This window comes from Glycine soja, chromosome 19, assembly GCF_004193775.1.
Source record: "Glycine soja cultivar W05 chromosome 19, ASM419377v2, whole genome shotgun sequence".
NCBI classification, from domain to species: domain Eukaryota; kingdom Viridiplantae; phylum Streptophyta; class Magnoliopsida; order Fabales; family Fabaceae; genus Glycine; species Glycine soja.
This window is the reverse complement of record NC_041020.1, coordinates 41,267,766-41,290,380: the sequence shown is the minus strand read 5'-3', so window position 1 is coordinate 41,290,380 and position 22,615 is coordinate 41,267,766. Positions and strand designations below refer to the sequence as shown.

Here is a 22,615-nt window from a genome sequence, read left to right as displayed (position 1 = left end):
ATATGATTAAAAATAAAAATTAATTCAATCCAAATGATTTTAAATTTGATCGGATCAAATTAAAAATTTAAATTAAATCAATTGAATGATAAATTTAAAAAATTAAATCGAGAATGACTTTTATTTTAAAAAATGATTGAATCCAATCCTATCTGGAAATACTTTAAAAAAAAAAAGAAAAAAGAAAGAGATGAAGGAGAATAAGAAATATTGATGGGATGTTGAATGTTTTCTGGTGACAACCTATTTTTGATAAGTAAACGTAGTAGTATGCCTAAATATGTAGTGAAAGATATGAAGCCGAGGACAAGCTGTTTTTGTCTTTTGTGGGATACGAACGTTGACTACCACGCCCGTGCGTACCATTGGTTCTTCCATTTCGGAAGTTTCTGGATTAAGCAAGTGGATTTTTTATTTGAGCTGATGGATCACAATAAAACCTAATATTTGTGTTTTTGGGTTTGTGGAAAATACCCAGGATTTGAGGTGCTGGAGAAGAAGGGATAAAGTGTATGGTATGGGGGCGTGGTGACCGAGGGCACGAAAGGAGGAAACTATTGGCTACAGAAAGTCGTTTCTTTAGCCGGGTTTCTTTCAAAAAATGGTGCAGAGTCTCTGTTTGATGGCTTCTCATGGTTACCCTCCTGGCCTTGTCTTGCACCCACAAGTACTGGGCTTGCCCTGCGCTACCATGAAGGTAACATCAACAAGTTGAGATTTTGCTGGTTTTAGCAATATTAATGGATGCAATGGTGTTATATTGGGAAAAGGGTTTGTTGATTATATTCATATTAAGTATTAACAAAGGGATTGTGACTATGTGACCTTGGTATGATCACTCTTGGGTATGTTTGGCAATGCAGGGAATGGGTGTGAATTTTTCATTTTTGCTAAATGTTCTCTAATTTTCACTTGTATATTTTATTTTTTATAATGAAAGGAATAGAATTAGAGATTCTTGTGTTACTTTTAATAATTCTTATTCATAATTGATCAATCTTTGGAGGAAGGAGGTTGGAGTAGGGGAGGGTTAATATTTCATTTCTTAATCTAGGGAATTAAAATTTGTTTAAGTAAATGAATAATGGTGATTTGAAGGTTACAAATAGTCTATCATTTCATTTGTCTGAATCGTAAATTTCTTAAACTAGGAGATGCTCACCTATAATAAAGAAATTCCCCTCCAAAACTCTTCATCTTAACTCACCCTTGGTTTTGACAGTGTTAAGAAGTGTATACAAACATGTAATGGATCACAATTAAACTCATAGTAACATCCTCCATGAAGTAGTACTTGCCCCCCACCCTTAATTTTGAACTCAAGACATGTTTACACGATTGTAATACTTGTAGTATGTTTGATTACTTATGACATTCTGGCTGAGTAGTCTAGGTTATTGTGCATGCATAATTTTTAACTGCTTATATTTTAATTTTCTTTTCAAGACAGGGCTACCAAACATTCTTTCCTTCTCCAGTAGCAAAAGCAGACCTGATCAGATATCAGTCTCGTTGTCTTGAGCCAAGTCCATGTGAGGAGTCAATGAAATCTCAAAATGAATGGTTTGATTATAACAAGTTTGTCAATGTCGACTTCTCAGTTGAAAGGCCCATGCTTATTGATGACCAAGGTATGTTTGATCAAACCATTTTGTTGTTAACTATTTCTATGATATTAGATAATTGTCTGATCATTCCCAGGTATTGGTAAAAAGTGTAGATGAGAAAATTTCAAGTAATAGTATACTCCCGACCCACCTTTTGTGTCTGTTCTTTAATGATTCTATCTCCTTTTCTCATAGACTAATCAGGTTGAAATATTTCACACTGGCTGGCTACACTACTTAAATTCTATTTGATGTAATGATTCTGCAAATACATTTTGAATTTCAATATTCTCTGATTGCTTTTTGTGTCTTCATGACCTCAAAAGCTAGCTGTGGTTGTTGGAGAGCCCAAGGCCCTAAAACCCCACACTAGAATCCCATACTTTTAATGTGGGACTCGAGTCCCATATTGGATCCTAACAAGTGGCAAGATATTAAATCTGATGACCAATAATTTAGAGTAACCAGTGAAGGTTGCCTTGCTCTCTCAGATGTTATGTGTTACTAACTTGCCTCATTGGTGAAAACCTGAAAGCATGACAGAAGTTTGGTTGACACATTTTCTTCTGTCTGCATTTATTGTCGAGATGAATAATTAAGATGTTTTTTGCCACCAAATCCTATGTGCTTTTACATTATTTGTCTTATTCTGACTTCTGAATGACATTATTTGTCTTTGGTGGCAGCAAACTGCTCAAATGCAGTTCTTCTTGGCTTTGGCATTGTTGACCAATGCACTAAGCGTGATGAAATTATAAATTTACTAATGTCTGAGACTGCCGAAGCAGGGATAGATGGAGCAAATTTATCTTTGTTATCAGACTTGATGAAATTGCAGTTGTCAGGCATTGATGAAACTCAGCAACCATTGTCATCTCTTATCTACCCAACTAGCAAATTCAACATCCTGAAGCCTTTGCTGTATTTTGTTCAAGGTTCAGCCCTTTCATCAAAGATCACGGTTCATCCAGATGGTCAAATGACATTTATGGGTACTGCAATTGAGTTGAAAGATCTTCTCTCTGTAGTTGCCGAGTCATACTTATCAAAATGCTCACGAAAGGGTGAAAAGCAATCTATGCTTGTTCCACACTTCAGTTGGTATAAATATGTTGACCATCTTGACTTGTTTAAACTTCAACCAATTTAATAAAATTCTGATTGTCCAGGCACATGAAGGACTATTTTGTTTACTTAAGAATTCACTTGTCTTTTATAACAGTGATAATATAGTTTTCTTTGTAAATTATGTTGACCTTGGCATTAGCATCAACCATTCTGCATTAATTAGATATTCAGCATCAAAATAACAGTTTTATCAAAACATGTTTGCAAATGATATGTATCTTTTCTAGTATATAGTAAAATTATTATCCTTTTAGATGTTATATACATGCCAGAGTCTTTGCAAGCCTTAAGACTGCTGACTCTGTCGTATTATATTCATGACAAGAAATTCAAAAATTGAGTCCATGGTTGTGCAAATTTGACAATGCCAAATTGTCCATAATCACTATTATTTAGGTTGAAGTATATTTTTGGCTCCTTATACGTGATATTTGTTTTTAATTTGATCCCTGTATGAAAAGTTTTCAATTTTGTCCCAATATGCACAATTTTTTTATTTGGCTCTTGCAGTCTATTACTATTATAATACCGTTATTGGAAATTATAACTTTGTGAAGTATAGGCATCAAATTAAAAATGTCTCATGCATGAGAACCAGAAATATTATACCTTTTGTCCCCATATGTGACAATCATTTTCAATTTGGTCTCCATACAGTAATTTCATGTCAATCTCACATTGTTATAATAACTGACAACAGGGATTACATTGAAAATAAATTTAAAACTTTTTTTGTATGGGGACCAAGTTGAAAATCAGTCTTGTGTAATCAAAATATATTTAATGACCGCCGAAACATTGATTACTGGGACAATAAGCTTCCATTATCACTACTCACTTCAAATATGTGGAGTTTATAGATAGATGGACGGATGCCGTTTTCTATACTCCAAATGTAACAGTCTATTATTGTTTCCTTTGTATCAAGGAACTTACTTTTGATAGTATTCCATATGGACAGGGTGAATATCAATGAATTAGAGAGAAATCATTCCTCCACATTGAAGAATCAATCCACCTTAACTGCTCCTTTAAAGAGGTATGCAATATATACTTTCCTTGATTGTCTTGACCTGTTTTCTGGCAGAGATATGCTCTGATGTTGAACAGTAAAAAAATAAAAAATGACCTGTATTCATCTTCCAACACCCGTGTTTAGCATTTAAACTGCTGAGTAGTAAATCTTAGGTGCTTCTTGAAACCATTCAGACAATATTTAGGCTGTTTTATTGCCAACATTTAAGGCTTTAGCTGAGTTGCACGCACACACGATCAAACACATATTTAGGCTTAACTTGTGCACACACACATAATTTTAGGCCTGTATTTGAGAAAGGATAAAAAATTATTATAGTTAGTGGAAACAATTTTTTGCAGCACGAAAACTCATTTTCATAAACAAATCAAACACAATAATTATGATATTTTATTTTCTGAGATTTTTTGTAATTGAAGTTATTTTCTTGGTAACTAATTTTAGTGGTAAATGTTTCTCTAGGAAATTACTTTTTATTCAAAGAATTTGGACAATCACGCCATTCTTTGTAAACTTGTGGAGCCTTTTTGTCCAATGAGAGATTAAACATATGCATCACTGTTTTCACTACTTATCCACATTTGAGATTATAAGAATAGTTCATCTGAACTGAATTTTTGAAGAAATGCCTGACGAGAAAGGGTTATCTTCTTCTATAGTTTCTTTTAATATTGACATTATACACGGATGTGGATAAACTTGATCATGTTCAACTGTGGGCTGCATTATTGCTTTCACTTGTGTTGACTGTATCTCCCCAGCCCCAGTTGTGAGTAGTCTCATCAACTGAATACACAATGCCAATAGTAATTTCTTGCTCGAGAAATATATAAAATTAATAATGCTTCTCTCCTGTCTGGCAGTCCTGAGAAAGTCAAACTCAAGCCATCACCAAGAAAGAACAAGAAAGTAGGCAGGGAAAGGGATCTCTACAAGAACTCTTCACATGCTTGTGAGACCCTTCTGTCCCTGATGGTTGACAAGAAGCAACGTCGTAAAACAGCAATTCTCTCACTGAAGAAATCCGGGCCTGAGCTTCCGGAGCTCCTGACACAATTTTCTGCTGGCATTGCCGGTACCGGCCTTGCAGTCCTGCTATCTGTGATGTGTAACCTAGCTTGTGGAAGGGCTACCTTTTGTGCTTATAGCTTGTTCAACACAGGGTTTGGATTTGGGTTGGTTTGGCTTTCTGGGGCTGTAAATAAGCTAAGGGCCACGATTGTCAACATCAGCAAGAATGCCGGAAAGTTGGGTTTGAAAGAAGAGGAAATGTTGCAGAAGCTGGATAGGAGCATAAGAGATATTTACTATACTGCTGCAGCCTTGCTAGCAGTGGTAGTGCTAAGGCTTGCTTGAGTAACATCTCCAATGATGTAGTTATTTCTGGCTGGTTGGATGTTACAGTGATGGCTTTTGGAGAAGCAGATAGTTAGAACCAAGGTTAGGCACCAAGTTGATAAGCAATTGGCTGTTGTAGTTAATTTGCTACTTTCAGTTAACCCAGGAAGCATTGTTTGGTGTTATAGTTAGCTTGTACTATAGAATTTTGCAATGGAATCAATAAACTGACTTTCTTTATTACTTCATTGTTTAAAACTAATAGGCTTTTGAAGTAAGCACTTAGATTAAAATTAAAATGTTGTATCGCCCTTGAAACTCTTGACCACTATTCACCAGAATTCGGGGGTGCCAGGGGCACCTGGGCAGTCCACCAGTGAATGAACTAAGACCTTATAAAGTGGTCTCCGGATCATAAAATAAAAATTACAAAAATAAAAATAGGAATAAATAAATAAATAAGTCCATTTTTGTTGTTAACTGAGATCAAGTTGTTTACAAAAATAAATCTTTATATATTATTTTGAGTTTATTTTTTTTTATAAAATAAAGAAAAAAAAGAAGATAAAAACAAAAAATTTAAAGATTTAAATAACTTTTGATCATGTAAAACCCACAACTTGGTTTTTTTAAATAATGACTTCTTTTTTTTACTGAATAGTTTAAGCTATATTTGGTCTTAAATGCGTTAAGTCAAACCTTAAATGAACTTAATTGTAGACTCCTCACAAACAATCTAACCTAATTTTACTCCTAGACAAAACTTAAAATACTTGGGCAAACTGTGTATTATACCCATTGTCTGTACTATTTTGCATGTATGAATGGATTTACATAAATGTTGGGAAACAAACCATTTTTCTTTGAGTTAGTATTTAAACTGCACAGTTAAATTATGTAGTTTAAATAAAATAAGGGGTGAATGCATTTCATTTTACGGAGATTTAACACTATTTTCCATCGTGGATAGTCAGTCATTCTTAAGTTAAACGAAGGCGGTTCTAATGAGAATTTTTTTGTAAACATGTACTTAAATGATTAAAATTAAGATTAAATTAGTTACATTCACAACCTCATTCCCTCAGCCAATTCATTTAACCAACAGTATAGACGATATATAAACATGTACTAGCATTCAGTAAATTTTCATGCCGGGCAATGCAGTACAACCTGAGGTCTTGTGCATTAACTTACAAAATATGACGAGTTTCCTATAAGTGGTACTCAGACACAATATATCGTAAGAATTTGTTTATACATGAAATACATAGATGCAATCAACAATAGAGCTTCAAATAAAAAGAGCATTATTTAAAACAAAAAAAAATTGTAAAACCCAATATCAATGAATGGCTCGGACTGTTAACACAGATGATACACAAATTATTTTCATAAAGCAGAAACAGTCGGGCGAAACAGTCGGCGGCGATCCTGTGCATGTTGATAAATTATGCACTACAAAAATGAACAGTGATGATTAACTTCTCTAAAATTTACTCAATTTCATCCAACACAACCGATAAAATATTAATTGCTTGGCACATGTTTGTATTTCTCAAGATAAAAGTCAGGTCTCAGGGTTTCCACCCCCGTTTGCAAATGTGTAGACTAAAACTTGAATCACAGCGAACGCACTAGCTCAGTACTTTTGACACCACACCGGCACCAACTGTTCTACCACCTTCTCTCAAGGCAAATCTTTGTCCTGTAAAATAAATAGGAAAGTATCAAAGCAAAGTTTTCAGCCTTCCAGCAGGAAGTGTACAAATAATATTCAGCATATGGATAAATGTATCTATGTAAGGCAGGTTGAATAATACAGCCAAATGACATTTTTTCACTGAATGAAGTCATACTGACCTGCTTCAAGTGGAACTGCAGAAATCAATTCAAACACGGCAGTAACATTGTCTCCAGGCATAACCATTTTAACATTTTCGGGCAACTCTACTTTTCCAGTGACATCAGCAGTCCTCAAGTAAAACTGAGGTTTGTAGTTAGAGAAGAAGGCAGTGTGTCGTCCACCCTCATCCTTTGTGAGTACATATATCTCTGCCTCAAATTTCTTGGACGTTTTTACAGAACCAGGTTTGGCAATCACCTTTTTAATAGAAGGCAGCATAAGAACGTGGTTACTCAAATTCAGTAATTAGAATTCAAAAGTCTACAAATTTTACTGAACAAAAATACAGATAATAATACAGTTATCTCTTGATGTCTAACAAAAAGGACAGGCTTGATCTCTGCTGCTTACCTGACCACGTTGAATATCTTCACGCTTCAGACCACGGAGAAGAAGACCAACGTTATCACCAGCCTAACAGAATGTATCCAATCCATATTAGTTTAACATATGCTCCATGCAAATAGCCCTTATAAATGAAGATAACAGTCACTTACTTGTCCTTGATCCAAAATCTTCTTGAACATCTCAACTCCAGTTACTGTTGTTTTCAGAGGACCACCCTATCAAGGAAAATTCAGTTTTAGGAATCACCATCTCAAAGGAATTCACCAAAACCTCTGATAGAGAAATGAACTAATGCTCATCAAGAACAAACCACAAATCATCAGTCATCATTAGTGGCAACCAAAAAATATAGCAGCAAAAGAAATCAGCAATTGGTAGTTTAATCCAAAGGAATGATGAGAATAAGAGGTCAGCTAGATACAGGAAATGACTTGATGAACATACCTGCATTAGACCCAACACCTCCACTTCATCACCAACTTTAATGATCCCTTGTTCAACACGTCCAGTGGCTACTGTTCCTCGTCCCTGCATCATAAATTAAAAATATAAAGCAGCTGAAATGACTTTCTGGAAACCATTTCCCTTATGTTTCTTTCCATCCCATATATATGAGGAAACAAATGCAAATTTTGAGAAAACTAACTGCATTGAAAAATAGAAATTCTGATATTCTATTACAAGAAAAAAAATAACTTAAATATTAGGCAACACTGTAATTTAAAACATCATATTTGATTGAAATTACACCACTGTATCATGTCACTGTAAATAGTAAGGCAGTAACAAATACTACCTACCGCCTTTCTTTTTTAATTTTTAAAAGGTCCTAGACAGCATTAATTACTATTTTTTTAAAAATTCTATCCATATCTTAACCTAATTAGATTTAGAAGAGCAAATACTAAATTGTTAAAAAGTCCTCAGTTAAATGAAGACCCAATATGAGCACTATTCCACATATCCTCAAGTGTTTATAATCCCACATGCTTGTGATATTTCAACACACCATTAATTGCTATAGTTGATGAGTGAACTGAAGGAGCATATTAGGAAATTAAAAACAATTTTTACATAAAAAAGGATATTAATTGTATTTCGTAAACAGTGTGTCATTACCTAAAGAGTGCTTATAAAGGAACACAGAGAAAGGTTACATGATAAAAAAATATAATATTAGCATATTGTAAGAATATTATAACTGAGCTCAACTTAACTTTAATGAATTGGCTTTCTTCCAAAAAAAAAAAAACAAATGAAGTCCAAGTCCTTTTACCTGAATTGAAAATACATCTTCAATGGGCATTAGAAAAGGCTTATCAAGTTGGCGAACAGGGTCAGGAATGTATTCATCAACAGCATCCATTAATTTTAGGATGGCCTGTCTTCCAATCTCATCATTTGTACCCTGTAAAGCAGACAATGCTGAACCTCTAATGATAGGGATTTCATCTCCAGGGAACTTGTAGAAGCTCAGAAGCTCTGCCAAACACATAATTAACATTAATACACGTTTAGGTTTAAAACAGAAGGACTACAGAAACTTATGAGGGTGTATTCATTTTCCGAGCAGGGACTAGAGAGGGAAGGTGAAGCCTTATAGAAACACCCTACCACGGAGCTCCATTTCTACAAGCTCTAACAACTCTGGATCATCAACTGCATCAACTTTATTCAGAAAACACACCAGAGATGGCACACCAACCTGCATAATAAATTTAAAGATAATGTGTGCATTAATCTAGAAGCAAGGAGGAAACTGTAGACCTAATGTGTGCTTAGATTGTTTACAAACCACTTCAGTAAAATACCTACTTGGCGAGCAAGAAGAATGTGCTCCTTGGTTTGAGGCATCGGTCCATCAGGTGCAGATACAACAAGTATACCACCATCCATCTGGGCAGCTCCGGTAATCATATTCTGCAAAACAGACAATTATTAAACATACGGAGACTAATAATTATTCTGTGATTTACAGTAAAGAAAACCATTAGATGAACCAACAGCACAAGGTAGGTATTTTATAGATGGCATACAAACTATTGCAATATCACACATGATCTATCTTTTATAAAATGTTTTCATTAGAAACTAACCTACTTCCAAATTCCTACCTTAAATTTTCCATCTTGTATAGAATAGAAGATCAAGCTACACAAACACCCCCCCCCCCCCCATATGTTAAATTCCACAATCAACAAGTAGTATGCATTGCTAAATTGCTTAAATTTCATTCCACCAACATGTAGTAACTCAACCTTCTCTTTGACAACTTAGCCAGCCAGCTGCTGTTAGGTAATTAATAACTCCAATCAACACCGTCATTCTTGGAGAGATTAGACCAAATTAGAAAGCTTACTTTAACATAATCCGCGTGTCCGGGGCAGTCCACATGAGCATAATGTCGTTTTGCAGTCTCATACTCCACATGTGCCTGAAAATTGAAGCGTTAAGCAAGCATACACGTCAACAGAAAAGAACATAATCGATTCCAAGACCAAAAGGGTGTGTCCGAAAGAACAAGTCCGAACCGTTGCAATCGTGATTCCTCTCTTCTTCTCTTCAGGAGCCTTATCGATTTCATCGAATGCCACAGCCTTAGCCTTCCCTTCATCAGCAAGCACCTGATCAAAGCCAATTGAGCAATAAACACCAAAACCTCTTTGCCTCAAAACACATTTGAACAAACACTGAAAAACGAAGAAGAGTTTTAATAAAACCTTGGTGATTGCCGCGGTAAGCGTGGTCTTCCCATGATCCACGTGTCCAATAGTTCCGACATTAACGTGAGGTTTCCTGCCAGAAAAACAACATCAAACAATAAGAATAGGAACAAAACAAGTAAAAACATGTAATTATCATTATTATTTTTGTGGTGGTGGAGAAAAAGAGAAAGGGAGAGTTACGTTCTGGTGAAAGTGGCCATGGATCTCCACCAGGGGTTGGGAGTGGAAGAAGAAGAAGAAGATGCGGAGTCGTTGGTGAAAACGAGAGGGGAGAGAGGGGAACGAGAGAAGGAAGAGTGGATTTGAGAGGTTAAAGGGAAGAGGCGCCGAGAAGTGGAAGAGCAATTCCTGAGAACGAGAGTAGCCATTGAAGCGAAGAGAAGACTGAAGAATGAAAAGCCCTAACTATGGAATGGAATGCAGAGACTGCGAGCAAGGGTTTTAGCTATGTTCGGGAAGACAAAGGGTGAGTGCAGAGTAGGGGTTTTAGAATGGGCACCCGACACCGACCCGCCATGTTCGTGCGGCCCAATTCTTGCAACCCTCAGTTTATTTCGGATCACGACACAAAATGTCCAAAAACAAAACATCATCATCCATTATTTCATTTGCCGGTAGAAATGTTCCAACTCATGAATAAATCAAACTAATAAAAATAAAATAAATTAAAAAATAATAGTCTTGTATGTTAATGCAATTATTTTTGTTTTAAACATAATTTGGCAACAAATAAAACCAAAACGAACACAAAAACAAAAATCCTTAAAGGTTATACAAGATGTTGTACCTCATAGAAAGGTTATATAAGTTCTACTTAGGCAAGTTATATAAAGGAAAAGGTTAAGCATTCTCATCCAATGTGATGGAAAAGTCATGCCTTAGTGAGAGGTTAAAAAGTAAGAATGATGTTTAGGTGCGCATTAGTGAATTGGTGGTCTTAGAATTGGTGTAAGAGCTCAATTCTAAGAGTCTATCTAAAACTTAAGGTATGATCCAACGAGTGAATAATGTTGATGTGATGGGATAATAGTTGTGAGTGTAAGTATCAAGAAGATAAAAAAGGAAACCATGAGAGTAAAGAAAATCTCTAGAATAGAGTGTTAGGCTATAGAGTATATAGAGCATTCACTGAAATATTATATTTCATCCCTTTTGGTTTCATGTTTTAACAGGTTGAGCATAAGAATGTACTCACCAAATAGTTTGAAGCACGAAGTTGCTTGCAAGGAAGAAAGATTTTGTCGTTTGTACCTTCAATGTATAAGAGTTAGTTTATGTTTCATGTTCATTGCGTATGTTTTGTAAGACACGTAAGTGCCAAGACATTTTGTTTTGGATGCACGTATGTAATGTATCTTTTCCTTTTAGTTTATGCATAGTTAATTCAAATATTTTCATATATACTAAGTTTTTATAATTTGGTAATATAAAGAAGTAAAAAGTGACATCTCTAGGGTGTTACAATGTAGACATGAATGAAGATGTAATTTTTGTGGAAATAAAAGATATCTGAGAATATTTTTTTGTTAATCTCCTAACAAACATCACAATAAACATTTCCTCCTTTATATTCTTAAGAATCCAATATGATTCCAGGAAACCAATGCTCCCATGTATTAATGGTTCGAGGTGCAGTCAAAATTCTCTCTCATAACATTCCTTTTGACCCAAAACATAACATGAGAAATTATAACGTTGGTCTAGTCAAATGTTTTGAATTTGACTCAAAATAACTGCTTTTAGAAATCTCGAGGTTGGTACATAAATATTTGTTTCCTTTCTAAAGCCTTCGATTGGTAGCGGTCAAATATGTGAGAAGAGGAAGGATTAGCACAAAAGGGTGGGGAAATTTGCACAACGAGGTGAATTGGTTGCAAAGAATTGTGCAGAATTTTTTAAAAAAACCTTGGGATCCGCATATTTTTTTTATCTTCTCTCAGTTGTGCGGATTGAAGAAGAAATTGGCACTGCTCATTAAAAGTGTTGCCCTTCCGACACTTTTTTATGAGTTACAATGTGCAAAAAGTTTTAACAAATAACAAAATTGTATTTTCATTCAATATTAATTATCTTTTTATACCTATTTAATTTAAATATTTCTTTTCTATTCTTTTTTATTATTCTTCAATCAAATCACTTATCTTTTTACTCTATTTCTTACCTTTTTCTCTTCTCATCTATTCTTCTCTTTTCTCATTTTCTCTCTTCAAAACAAAACATTTCCTTAAAGATGGTGCTAATAGCATTAATCAGCGGTGGAACCGTGGAAGAGTATAGTTGGTGAGAGGAGAATCTTTTGGTGTGCGTAGAAAATTAGAGCTCTATGGAAGGACTTGGACTTATTTTCCTCTCCCTGCTATTTTTTTGGTTGATTTTTCCTCCCTCCGTCTTTTTTTTCAACGGGTCATGACATTTCTTGAAATTCTTTTTTCTTTAGATGCGTTGGCCAACACCAGTTTTAGATTTGTAAAATCATATTAGAGCTACAGCAAACTCTACCTTGCTTTTCAATCAAGTAAAATTCAACGGTAACGTTATATTTAATTGAAACAAAATTAACTAGAATTTTGATTAAGGATATATTAGTGGATATGAGAAATCATTAACAATCACTTAAGACAAATAAATATAGAACTTTCAGGGACTCTCCATCCTTTTGAATATACAAATTAAGAATTAGGATTCGGGTTGGTATTTTCGCATTACGATCTACGAGCAAAAATAAAAATTTTAGAAATATCTTACAACGCGGATACTTTTAGTTTTTTGGTATGATACAGGAGACACACCTACATTCTGGTTCTCTGATTGAAATTTCAAGTTCAATATAAAACTGTGAGTTGTTTAATTTGCACTATAAAGACATGAATATTTAACCTAATCTTCGTGCAAGCTGCAACACTGAACCTTGTTTGTTTATTTCGCCAATTCTGAACAAGTCCTTTTGGAATCTGATACCATCTAGCCGCTCCTTAGAAAACTCTCGTGTCCCTATGTTTCTTTCTTTAAGACTAAGCTGCCAAATTTGGCGACAAGACGTATATATACAATGTTACGACGCATGATGTTATAATAATTAAATAATGTATAAAAACAGTAAATGAACCATTAATATATATAGAGATAAAGAATATATTAGAAAATTACTTTTTTTTATAAAAAAAATTAATAAATTAATTACATTCATTAATATTTATATTAAAACCTTAGTTTAGAATGAAAGGGGTACTTATTTACTTTTGAGTTTAACACCAAACACCATTATATTCCGTGAAAAATTAGCAAAAGCTCTTCCTAATTGCTACTATAGGGACCTTAACTGGATAGCTTCTGCAAATACAATATTGGTTCCCACCAAGATCACTGTTAATTCAAAACGTGTTTCTATTTCTTTCTTTCTTTTTCTAGTTCCCTAATCTTTCCATCTTTCCATTTACACCCCGGATGACACACTATAAAACAAGCTTACTCACTTCTTGCAAACTGCACTCATCTCATAAGCTTCTGAGCTTAACCAAATTTGAAAACCACATAGTAGCCAGATTCAAACACTTGCCAAAACCAAATCAACCTAGCCTGCATCACATATATCCATGGGGAATAGAAACTCATCATCAAAGTCAAAGGTTCATGGCCAGGTAACAAGGGTTGCTTCATCTGAACCTGGCTATGACTTTGACTATGATCCAATTATGGGGATGCCTGTTACTAAATTCAGAGATGAATACATAGGAAAATCCAAGGGAGAGACCCCAGGAAAATTGAAGGGTACTGGGATGTACTCATATCAACAAGGTAATGCCGCACTTGATAGCGATGAAACTTTCAACAGTTTCATTCGACGTGCCAAGTGTAAAATTAGAACCGTGTCCCACATCGATCGCGAGCAGAGCAACGTTGCACCTGCAACGCCACCAGTGTACGAGGCCAATGCCATGGATAACCAAAACGACCAGTTTTCAAATTTTATTCAGAGTACTAAGAAGAAGTTGAGAACAACATCAAGCATGAGAAAGAATGGTTCCTTCAATAACGGCTATTGATGATGGGGACTTGACGTGTGGTGTGTCCATTATTTGTTATCGATCGAGTATATAGACTATAGTGCATGAAAATGAGTCCATACTAGGCATGCAAACATATACTGAATACTCCTTTATTTTTCTATTTGAAACAAAATATATGTGAAAATGTTTGGTTGAAAAGAATAATTTGGACTGGTTGATTCCATATTTGCACATTGAGGTTTAAACATTGATTTATATATCCGCTTTTATCACCCTATTTGTTTATTCTATTGGAATTCACAGAAATTGGTGTTTGTATTCAATGGAAGGTTTGTAAATTAATCTGTACTCTTTTCAATATTTTTAAAAACTGAATTTTTATATTAAAAGAAAAAATAACAGACAAAAACTTAAAAAATCAAAACAAAACGAGGCAGTCCTTAAAACATGTCCTTCAAGACTCGATCTTATATTTTTCCTTAAATGATTTCACTTTGTTTACTATTACCTAAGTTGAGAAGTGCAAAGCCCCTTAGAGTAGTTAGTCATCTATTTAGTTTAACATAAGCACATTACAATTCAAAACTTAGTTTCTTAGTTCTTATTGGGGTCTAATCTAAAAAGTTTATAATAATGTCGTGGTCGGCTGTGGGGAATAATTCTGTGCAGCTTGCTCTTCTTCACATTTAACCCACCTATTGTCTTTTTTGCGGGAGACAGATAAAGCAGGTAGGAGATTCCATCATTAGGCATTGAGCACATAGGGAATCTTGAATCTTACCTAGCTCAATCCAACATTTTCAATGATGATCCTATGATTATAATTATTTCTGCACTACGTACCTCGTCATTAGTCGATTTCATTGAGCATGATTCATGTGCGTGTTACTGCTATTGATGCTTTTGGCCGGCATCTCAATTAGTAAATTTTTATTATTACAAAGGTTTCATGTTATACCGCAATCAATTGTAAATTGGTGTTTTTCCTAAAGCATTTTGTACTTTTTGTTAACTGTCGCTGTCCAAGATTATAATTCAATCCTTGAAGTTTTTTTTTTCTGTAAAACTATATATACAATTCATGAAAGCACTTCGTTACATTCTCACTCAAGAGCTTTTCATGTCCGTAACATACGTTGGGTTGTCAGTTGAAATCACGTATTATTTTAAGGGTATACATGTTCTTCAGAAAAATGTGTATACCTTAATTTCTTCCGGCAAAATATAGTGTTAACTTCAAGGTTATGCGTTTGAATTGCCTTCATGTGATTAATTTGGGGTTTGTGTGTAAGGGTGAGAGTAGGCTTCCTAAACAAGACTTTGCTTAAATAGACATGAAAATTTAAGGTTTAAGTCTCACCTACTACTTATTATAAGCTTTATATATTTTTAATCATGGTTGGAAAGTTTAACTTGACCTAAGTTATTTAAATGTCTATTTCATATTAAAAAAATTATATAGGTTGAGCTTTTCTCTACATAGGCTAATACTCCAAAGGAAAAAAAAGGTTTATGTAAAATAAATTATAATCTATAAAAATAATTCATAACTACTAAAAAACATGAAACAAAGATGGAAATGGGCTTACTAAATTTTATAAGAGTTAAGTTTTTTTTAGAATTAAACATTAAGTTTAATATGTTAATATGATAAGCTTATTCTTAACGTCTAACTTGACCTTCATTATAACTTATTTAAAATCTTATTTTGCAAAAACACATCTAAACAAAACATAAATTTATGTCCCAATAAGCTTATAATTAGGTTTGACTTTTTGTGTAAGTGAACATACTTAATATTTTAAAAAGATAAAAAAAAATATGATTATAAAACATTATAAAAAAATTAATATAACAGTCATACTGACAAAAAAATATTATTTATATTTATTTAAATATGTCTCCCATTAGATTTAAAATATTTTTAATCACCTAAAGTTTGACATTTTAAATCAAATAAATTTTTATAAAATCTTAAGCTTACCATATTTTTTAGAAAAAATTGACTTGATCCGAGCTTAATATAAGCTGGATCATAGGTCTTTATTGAACTGTCGTAACTTAAAATTAGTTTGTTTAAATATATTTATTAAAACAAATATTTATTTTAATAAAATAAGTAATTTTATATTTTTTAATATATTTGTCTAAATTGTTTATGTTTAAAAAAATAATGTTTTGTTTACTTTAATGAATAAACTTGATATGTTTCTTAAAAAAGTATTTATATAAAAAATACTTATTTTAAAATTATTTTTTAAGTTAAAAAATATATTTAACCTCTAATTGAAAGTTGTATATAGGAGTATCAACATCCATTATTTCAAAAGTTGTTTTTATTATAGTATTAAAGATGATAAATATATATTATTAGCGGTAGAAGATATATACTTTAGCTAGCTCCCTCAGGAAAACATATTTGCTTTCTATTCCTTTGCTGTCTTTATTAAAGTTTCATATGTATCCAAAAAAGAAAAATTAGCCGTAGAAGAGTATATGTGTATATATATAGTTGGCAAGATGGGGAATCTCTTGGCGTGAGTAGGAAATTAAGACTGTTTTGTTTCTTTAGAGCTCTATGGAATGACTTGCACTTATTTTTCTCCCTCATATTTTTTGAAGGGACATGAGATGTTGAAATTTTAGGATGCGTTGAGCAACCCAAATGTAAATTTGTAAAATCATATGAGCGCTACAGTTAATTCTAGATCAGAATCGTTGCTTTTAAACCCATAACATGTATTTCTAATTTGCTTGTCATATATTTATATTTTAAATGTGTTCATTAGATAGACTTTTAAAGTCGTGTGCAAGTAAAACTCAACCGGCAACCTTATATTGAAACAAAATTAACTAGAATTATCAAATTTACTTAGATTATTGAATTGAGGATGGTGGATGCGAGAAATCATCAACAGTCACTGGAGACAAAATATTCAGAATTTTCAGAGACTTTCCACATTTTTTTATGATACTCATTCTTATAAATATACAAATTAAGAATTAGGACTCGGGTTGGTATTTCCGCACTACACTTTTACTGACAAAAATAAAATTCTAGCAATATGTTACAAAGCTGATTCTAGCAATATATATAAAATTTTAACATCTTAAATTATATTTTAATCATGTTTTTCTTATTTAATATTTTAATTTTAAAAATTATTGATAAGTGTACGGTGTTTTTTAGCATCACACTTTTTAAAAAAAATTGTGATGCATTTTCAATTTTACTATTTTTGTGATATATGTAATGCTAGTACATTAATTATTTACTTACTTTTTAATCATATTTTTTAATTTATAAAATGAGATAGTATTTCATAAGTGTTTATGTAGCTATACATCCAAACATTTTAAGATTGGGTAAGCTATTATCAATATGTATATCCAAACGCGAATAATATACTAATTTTAACCACTTATAATATAAGTTCATATATAATAAGAATCTATTTATTAAAAAAAAAAAACTTAACTATTCTGATTTTTTTTCTATCGAATAAACCTTGTGTGCTAAATGGAAAATATCAAGAAAGGAAAAGGACAAAAAAGACTTTTCGTTCTAAAACATGGTAAGACGGGGAGTCTTTTGGCTTTTGAAGAGACATGACATATTGGAATTCTTTTTTTCTATTTTTTAAATGAGATATTGGAATTCTTTTTTTCTATTTTTTAAATGAGATATTGGAATTCTTTTGTTTAAGATGCGTTGGCCAACACATATTTATATTCGTAAAATCATATGGGCGCTAGAGTTAATTCTAAAAGAGAATCCTAGATTTTAAACCCATAATGTATTTATAATTTGCTTGTCATATATTCATATTTAAAATGTGATCATTTTGTAAACGTAACCACTTTTAAGTCTTAAAAATGTGCAAGTAAAACTCAACAGGAATCTTTACACAAAAAATAGCTAGAATTTTGATTAATTAAGAAGTATATTAGATTAGAATTTTAAAAGATTTTTTTAGTATACTTTTTTTTAATTTTAAAATATTTTGTAAGAATGTAACGATTTTTAAAATTTTTTTAAATGATTTTTATGATTTAAATTTTGTAATTTAGATCTTAATAGATTTATAAAATACAAATTTATAAGATTTATAAGGATCGTATGGATTTATAAAATTTTAAAAGACTCCATAAATTTTTAAAAAAAATTTAAAATTATAAGAGCCTATAAAAAAATAATTGAAAATCTACAATTTAAAAATCCAAAGAACCTTCAATATCTTTAATTTTTCAATGAAAAATAAATGAGTCATGTGACTTTTTTTTTTATCCTATTTGATTCAACTTTTAAACATAGTAAATCTTATTCAATTTACCGTTGAAGCTAATAAATTAGGTTTTCATTATTGTAAAAAAAACAAATGATTGTTTTTTAAAGGCAAATCAAAATATAATAGTAGTTACAAAACAAAAAATAGCATCCGCATAAGTCATAAGGAAAGACATGATCCTAGTTGAGTCTTATTTTATACAACAACCACTTCCATAAATAAGTTTTAATAGATGAGATGAGTTCCAAATAGTTTGACCTACCATTATTAAAAATGATGTTCCTCATTAACCAAATCCCCCAATATGTTGCATGGCAAAAAATGCATCTAAGTTTGTGGTTCTTTCTAGAATTGAAGCAAATCCCCATTAGAAAAATTATATTTGTACTAATGATAAAAAGTTAAGTAAGTCTCAAAGAAAGTCATAAATAACCGCACATACAAAAAGATATAATCCCCATGAGTCAAAATGTCTATGTGCCCATAATACATAGCAAACTATTGTATTTGTATTTTAACACTGAAAATTTGTTATAGAGAAGCAAGAAAGATGAGAATTAGGATGTACATGACAATGATAATGTGATTATTAAAGATTATCAAGGTATTAAAGGTTATGAAGTATTTTACATGAATATTTATATTATCTTAAAAAAAAAGAATGAATTATGAGTAATGACATAAAAAAATTCAGAAAAAGTCTTAAGGTTTTTTATGAGATTGTTTAATGTATATTTTCTTTTGAAAAGTTATATGAAATTCATCAAAATTCATACTAAAAAAGAATCTATTAAATTTTTTATACTTTTGAATATCAAAGGATTTTTTAAATTATAAAAAATCTTAATTAAATAGCATTAAATTTTGTTATATTTCATAAAAATTATAATAATCTTTATTAAATACAAAATTTATTTATGTCATTTAAATATCTTCATTAAATACCTTAAAATTTTTTTTTCAAAATCTTAATCCAATACATCCTATAAATATCTTAGATTATTAGATTAAGGATGGTGGATATGAGAAACCATCAACAATCACTTGAGAAAAATAAGTGTGTTTGGGAATATTATCTCATTCTCAAACACTTTCCCAAGCAATATTATCTCACATTCCAAAGCTGCAAACGTGATTGAAGCAAATTCAAACTTCTACGTTCAACGTAAATGTAACACAAATACAATCATATTATATAAGTACAAAATATAGAAAATAGTATATTTAGAGATAGAGTAAAATCATTTGACATTGAGTATAAATTATCATATTATCAATGTATAATATGCTTTTTAGCTTTTATAACACTTCTCCTAAAAATTATTTCAATAATACCTTTTTATTTATTAATTTTATAAAATTATTTTACATTATTTTTACATGACCATTAAACACAATTAAAAATTAGGATTCAGGTTGGTATTTTTCATTGCTATATACGGGCAAAATAAAAATTCTAGCAATATGTTACAAAGCAGATTCTTTTTTCTTGTTTTGTATGGCACGGGATACTTAATCCTGGCTCTCTCATTGTAACCTTTAGTTCAATAATCGCGAGTTGTTTAATTTCCACTAGAAAGATATAAATACATGTGATCATATGAATATTTCATAAAAAAGAAGAAGAAAGAAAGACATGGATATTAACATCCCATACGCATCCTACGTGGAACTCTTGCATGATGTGAATATTAATTCTTGGAAGTTGTAACTCTGTTTATTTCTAACAATTTCTTTTAGAATTTAATATTATCTTAAAAATTATAATAAAAAATAAAAAGAGAAGAATAAGTCATATGTTCATATCTTTTCATTATTAAAAAATTAATAAATAATATTTGTTGATAAAAAATTTTAATATTATCTAACTAATCTTTACAAAAACTCTCATGTTCCTATGTTTTTTTCCTTAGAAAAATAATTCATTGACACCTAACACTAAATGATACCTAAAGAGAAAGAAAAAAAATACAGATATAAATAGGATAGGTGATATGAATATATATAAAAAGAAACAATAATTATTGATAAATTAATATATAATATATACGAATGTTTATATATCATCATTTCCTTAAAAAAAAAAATCACCCATGACATTCCAAAACAAAAATACACCTAAAGAGAAAGAGAGAAAATAAAGAAAAACAAAAAGATATAAATATAATAATTAAGCATCTATAAATGTATGCTATACATATATGTGTGAGTATGCATTTTTCTTTATTCTTTCTCTTTCTCTTAAGTATTAAGCCGTCAAATTTGGCTACAACACATACAATGTTACAAGCCATGATTCGATGATAAATTAATATTAGTACTTTGTTTACTTTCGAGCTTAACACCATTTTATTCCGTGGAAAATTAGATAAAGCACTTCCTAACTGGTGTTGGGAATCTTAACTGGATAGCTTCTGCAAATACAATTGGTTCCCACAAAGATCACAATTCAAAATGTGTTTCTCTATTTATTTCTTTTTCTAGTTTCCTAATGTTTCCATCTTTCCATTTACACCCTAGATAACACACTATAAAACGAGCTTATGCACTTCTTGCAAGCTGCACTCAACTCATAAATCTTCTGAGCTTAACCAAGTTTGAGAACCACATACGCACCCTGCATCAAACACTTACCAAACTAAACCTGCATCATATTCATGGGGAATACAAGCTCATCAAATTCAAAGGTTCATGGCCAGGTAACAAGGGTTGCTTCAACTGAACATGGCTATGACCATAGGATGCGTATGCCCGTTGCTAAATTCAGAGATGAATACATAGGCAAGTCCACGGCAGAGATTAGAGGCACTTTGAAGGGACAACATGGTTCTGGGGTGTACTCAGATAACACCCCACTTGATAACGATGAAACTTTCAACAGTTTCATTCGACATGCCAAGTATAAAATTAGAACCGTGTCCCACATCGGTAGGGAGCATAGCAACGTTGCATCTGCATCACTACCAGATGAGGAGGCTAATGCAAGGGATAACCAAAATGACCAGTTTTCAAATTTTATTCAGAGTGCTAAGAACAAGTTGAGAGCTACATCAAGCATGAGAAAGAATGGTACCTTCAAGAGAGGCTAAAGTGTTAATGGTGGTGACTTTACGTGTGGTGCGTGCGTCCAATATTTATTGTTGATTGTACACTTTTATTTTTCAATTTGAAGCATACTATGTAATTTTGGGGAAATAATTTGGATTGGGTGATTAATATTTGTATGATATCTATTTACAATATTGAGGTTTTAACATTGATTTATATTTCCTCTTATATTATCATTTATATTTCTTAATTCAATTGAAATTCACAGAAATTGGTATTTGTATTCTACGGAAGGTGTGTAAATTAAACAGTACACAGTTTTTAAGATTTGACATATAAATTTAAAATTGAATTTTATTTTTATTAAAAGAAAAAAAATAAGATAAAAGAATTAAAAAATCAAAACAACAAGACACTCCTTAAACTGATATATATACATGTCCCCTTCAAGACTCAAGACTATGCATTATATTTTTCCTTGAGATTTCATTTTGTTCAATTACCTAAATTGACATGTTCAAAGCCCCTATGTAGATCGTAATCCATTTAGGATCACATTACAATTCAAAGCTTCCTGGGGTCTAATTAAGTTAATAATGTTGTTCTCGGGTGTGGAAATATAATTTCATATTGCGGGTGACAGATAAAGCATATGTCGTATTTTTTTTTTATTGAGCATCAAACATATGTGGATTCTTGAATCTTTCCTTAATCCAACATTTTCAATATATGATGGTCCTATATGATTATAATAGTTTCTGCACTACCTCGCAGTCGATTTCACTGGCTTTGCCTACAAACAGTTCTTTAACAGAAATGCTAAGAACATGATTCATGTGTGTGTTCTCCAATTGATGCTTTTGGCACCTCAAGTGGTAAATATTTATTATTACAAAGCAAGGTTTCATGTTATACCACAAACTATTGTAAATTGGCATTTTTCCAAAAAGATGTGTTTTGTACTTTTTGTTCACTGTCGTTATCCAGATTATAATTTATTCCTGTGCAGAAAAAACACTAATTAAATATATTATTTTTCTCTGTTTCCAGTGTACAAATCTTTAAAAACAGAAAATAAAAAATTCAAAATAATATGACAAGTTTGTAATTATAAAGTGAAAACAGGAGATTAAAACACAAGTAAACTCCACCTTAAACAATTTATTTTTCTAATTTCAATAAGAT

At 31.8% G+C, this 22,615-nt stretch overlaps 3 protein-coding genes across 3 annotated transcripts; 2 read left to right on the top strand and 1 right to left on the bottom strand.

Moving 5' to 3' along the window:
* Positions 1–261: 261 nt before the first annotated feature.
* On the top strand, positions 262–5,357 carry LOC114400119. Its single transcript, XM_028362401.1, has 6 exons — positions 262–355; positions 479–697; positions 1,451–1,631; positions 2,294–2,708; positions 3,697–3,774; positions 4,635–5,357. Exons 2-6 carry the CDS (start codon positions 602–604, stop codon positions 5,125–5,127), a joined length of 1,263 nt encoding a protein of 420 aa, XP_028218202.1. The 5' UTR covers positions 262–355; positions 479–601; the 3' UTR covers positions 5,128–5,357.
* A 911-nt stretch (positions 5,358–6,268) lies between these two features.
* LOC114400738 (elongation factor Tu, mitochondrial-like) lies at positions 6,269–10,583 on the bottom strand. The gene is made up of 12 exons (XM_028363356.1): positions 10,267–10,583; positions 10,081–10,156; positions 9,892–9,984; positions 9,720–9,794; positions 9,176–9,280; positions 8,975–9,065; positions 8,637–8,842; positions 7,805–7,888; positions 7,510–7,575; positions 7,364–7,426; positions 6,970–7,210; positions 6,269–6,814 (listed from the first exon to the last, which is right to left on the bottom strand). Exons 1-12 carry the CDS (start codon positions 10,452–10,454, stop codon positions 6,744–6,746), a joined length of 1,359 nt encoding a protein of 452 aa, XP_028219157.1. The 5' UTR covers positions 10,455–10,583; the 3' UTR covers positions 6,269–6,743.
* Positions 10,584–20,924: 10,341 nt separating this feature from the next.
* On the top strand, positions 20,925–21,646 carry LOC114397977. Its single transcript, XM_028360071.1, has one exon. The coding sequence runs from the start codon at positions 21,040–21,042 to the stop codon at positions 21,469–21,471; it is 432 nt and encodes a 143-aa protein (XP_028215872.1). The 5' UTR covers positions 20,925–21,039; the 3' UTR covers positions 21,472–21,646.
* The last annotated feature ends 969 nt before the right edge of the window (positions 21,647–22,615 follow it).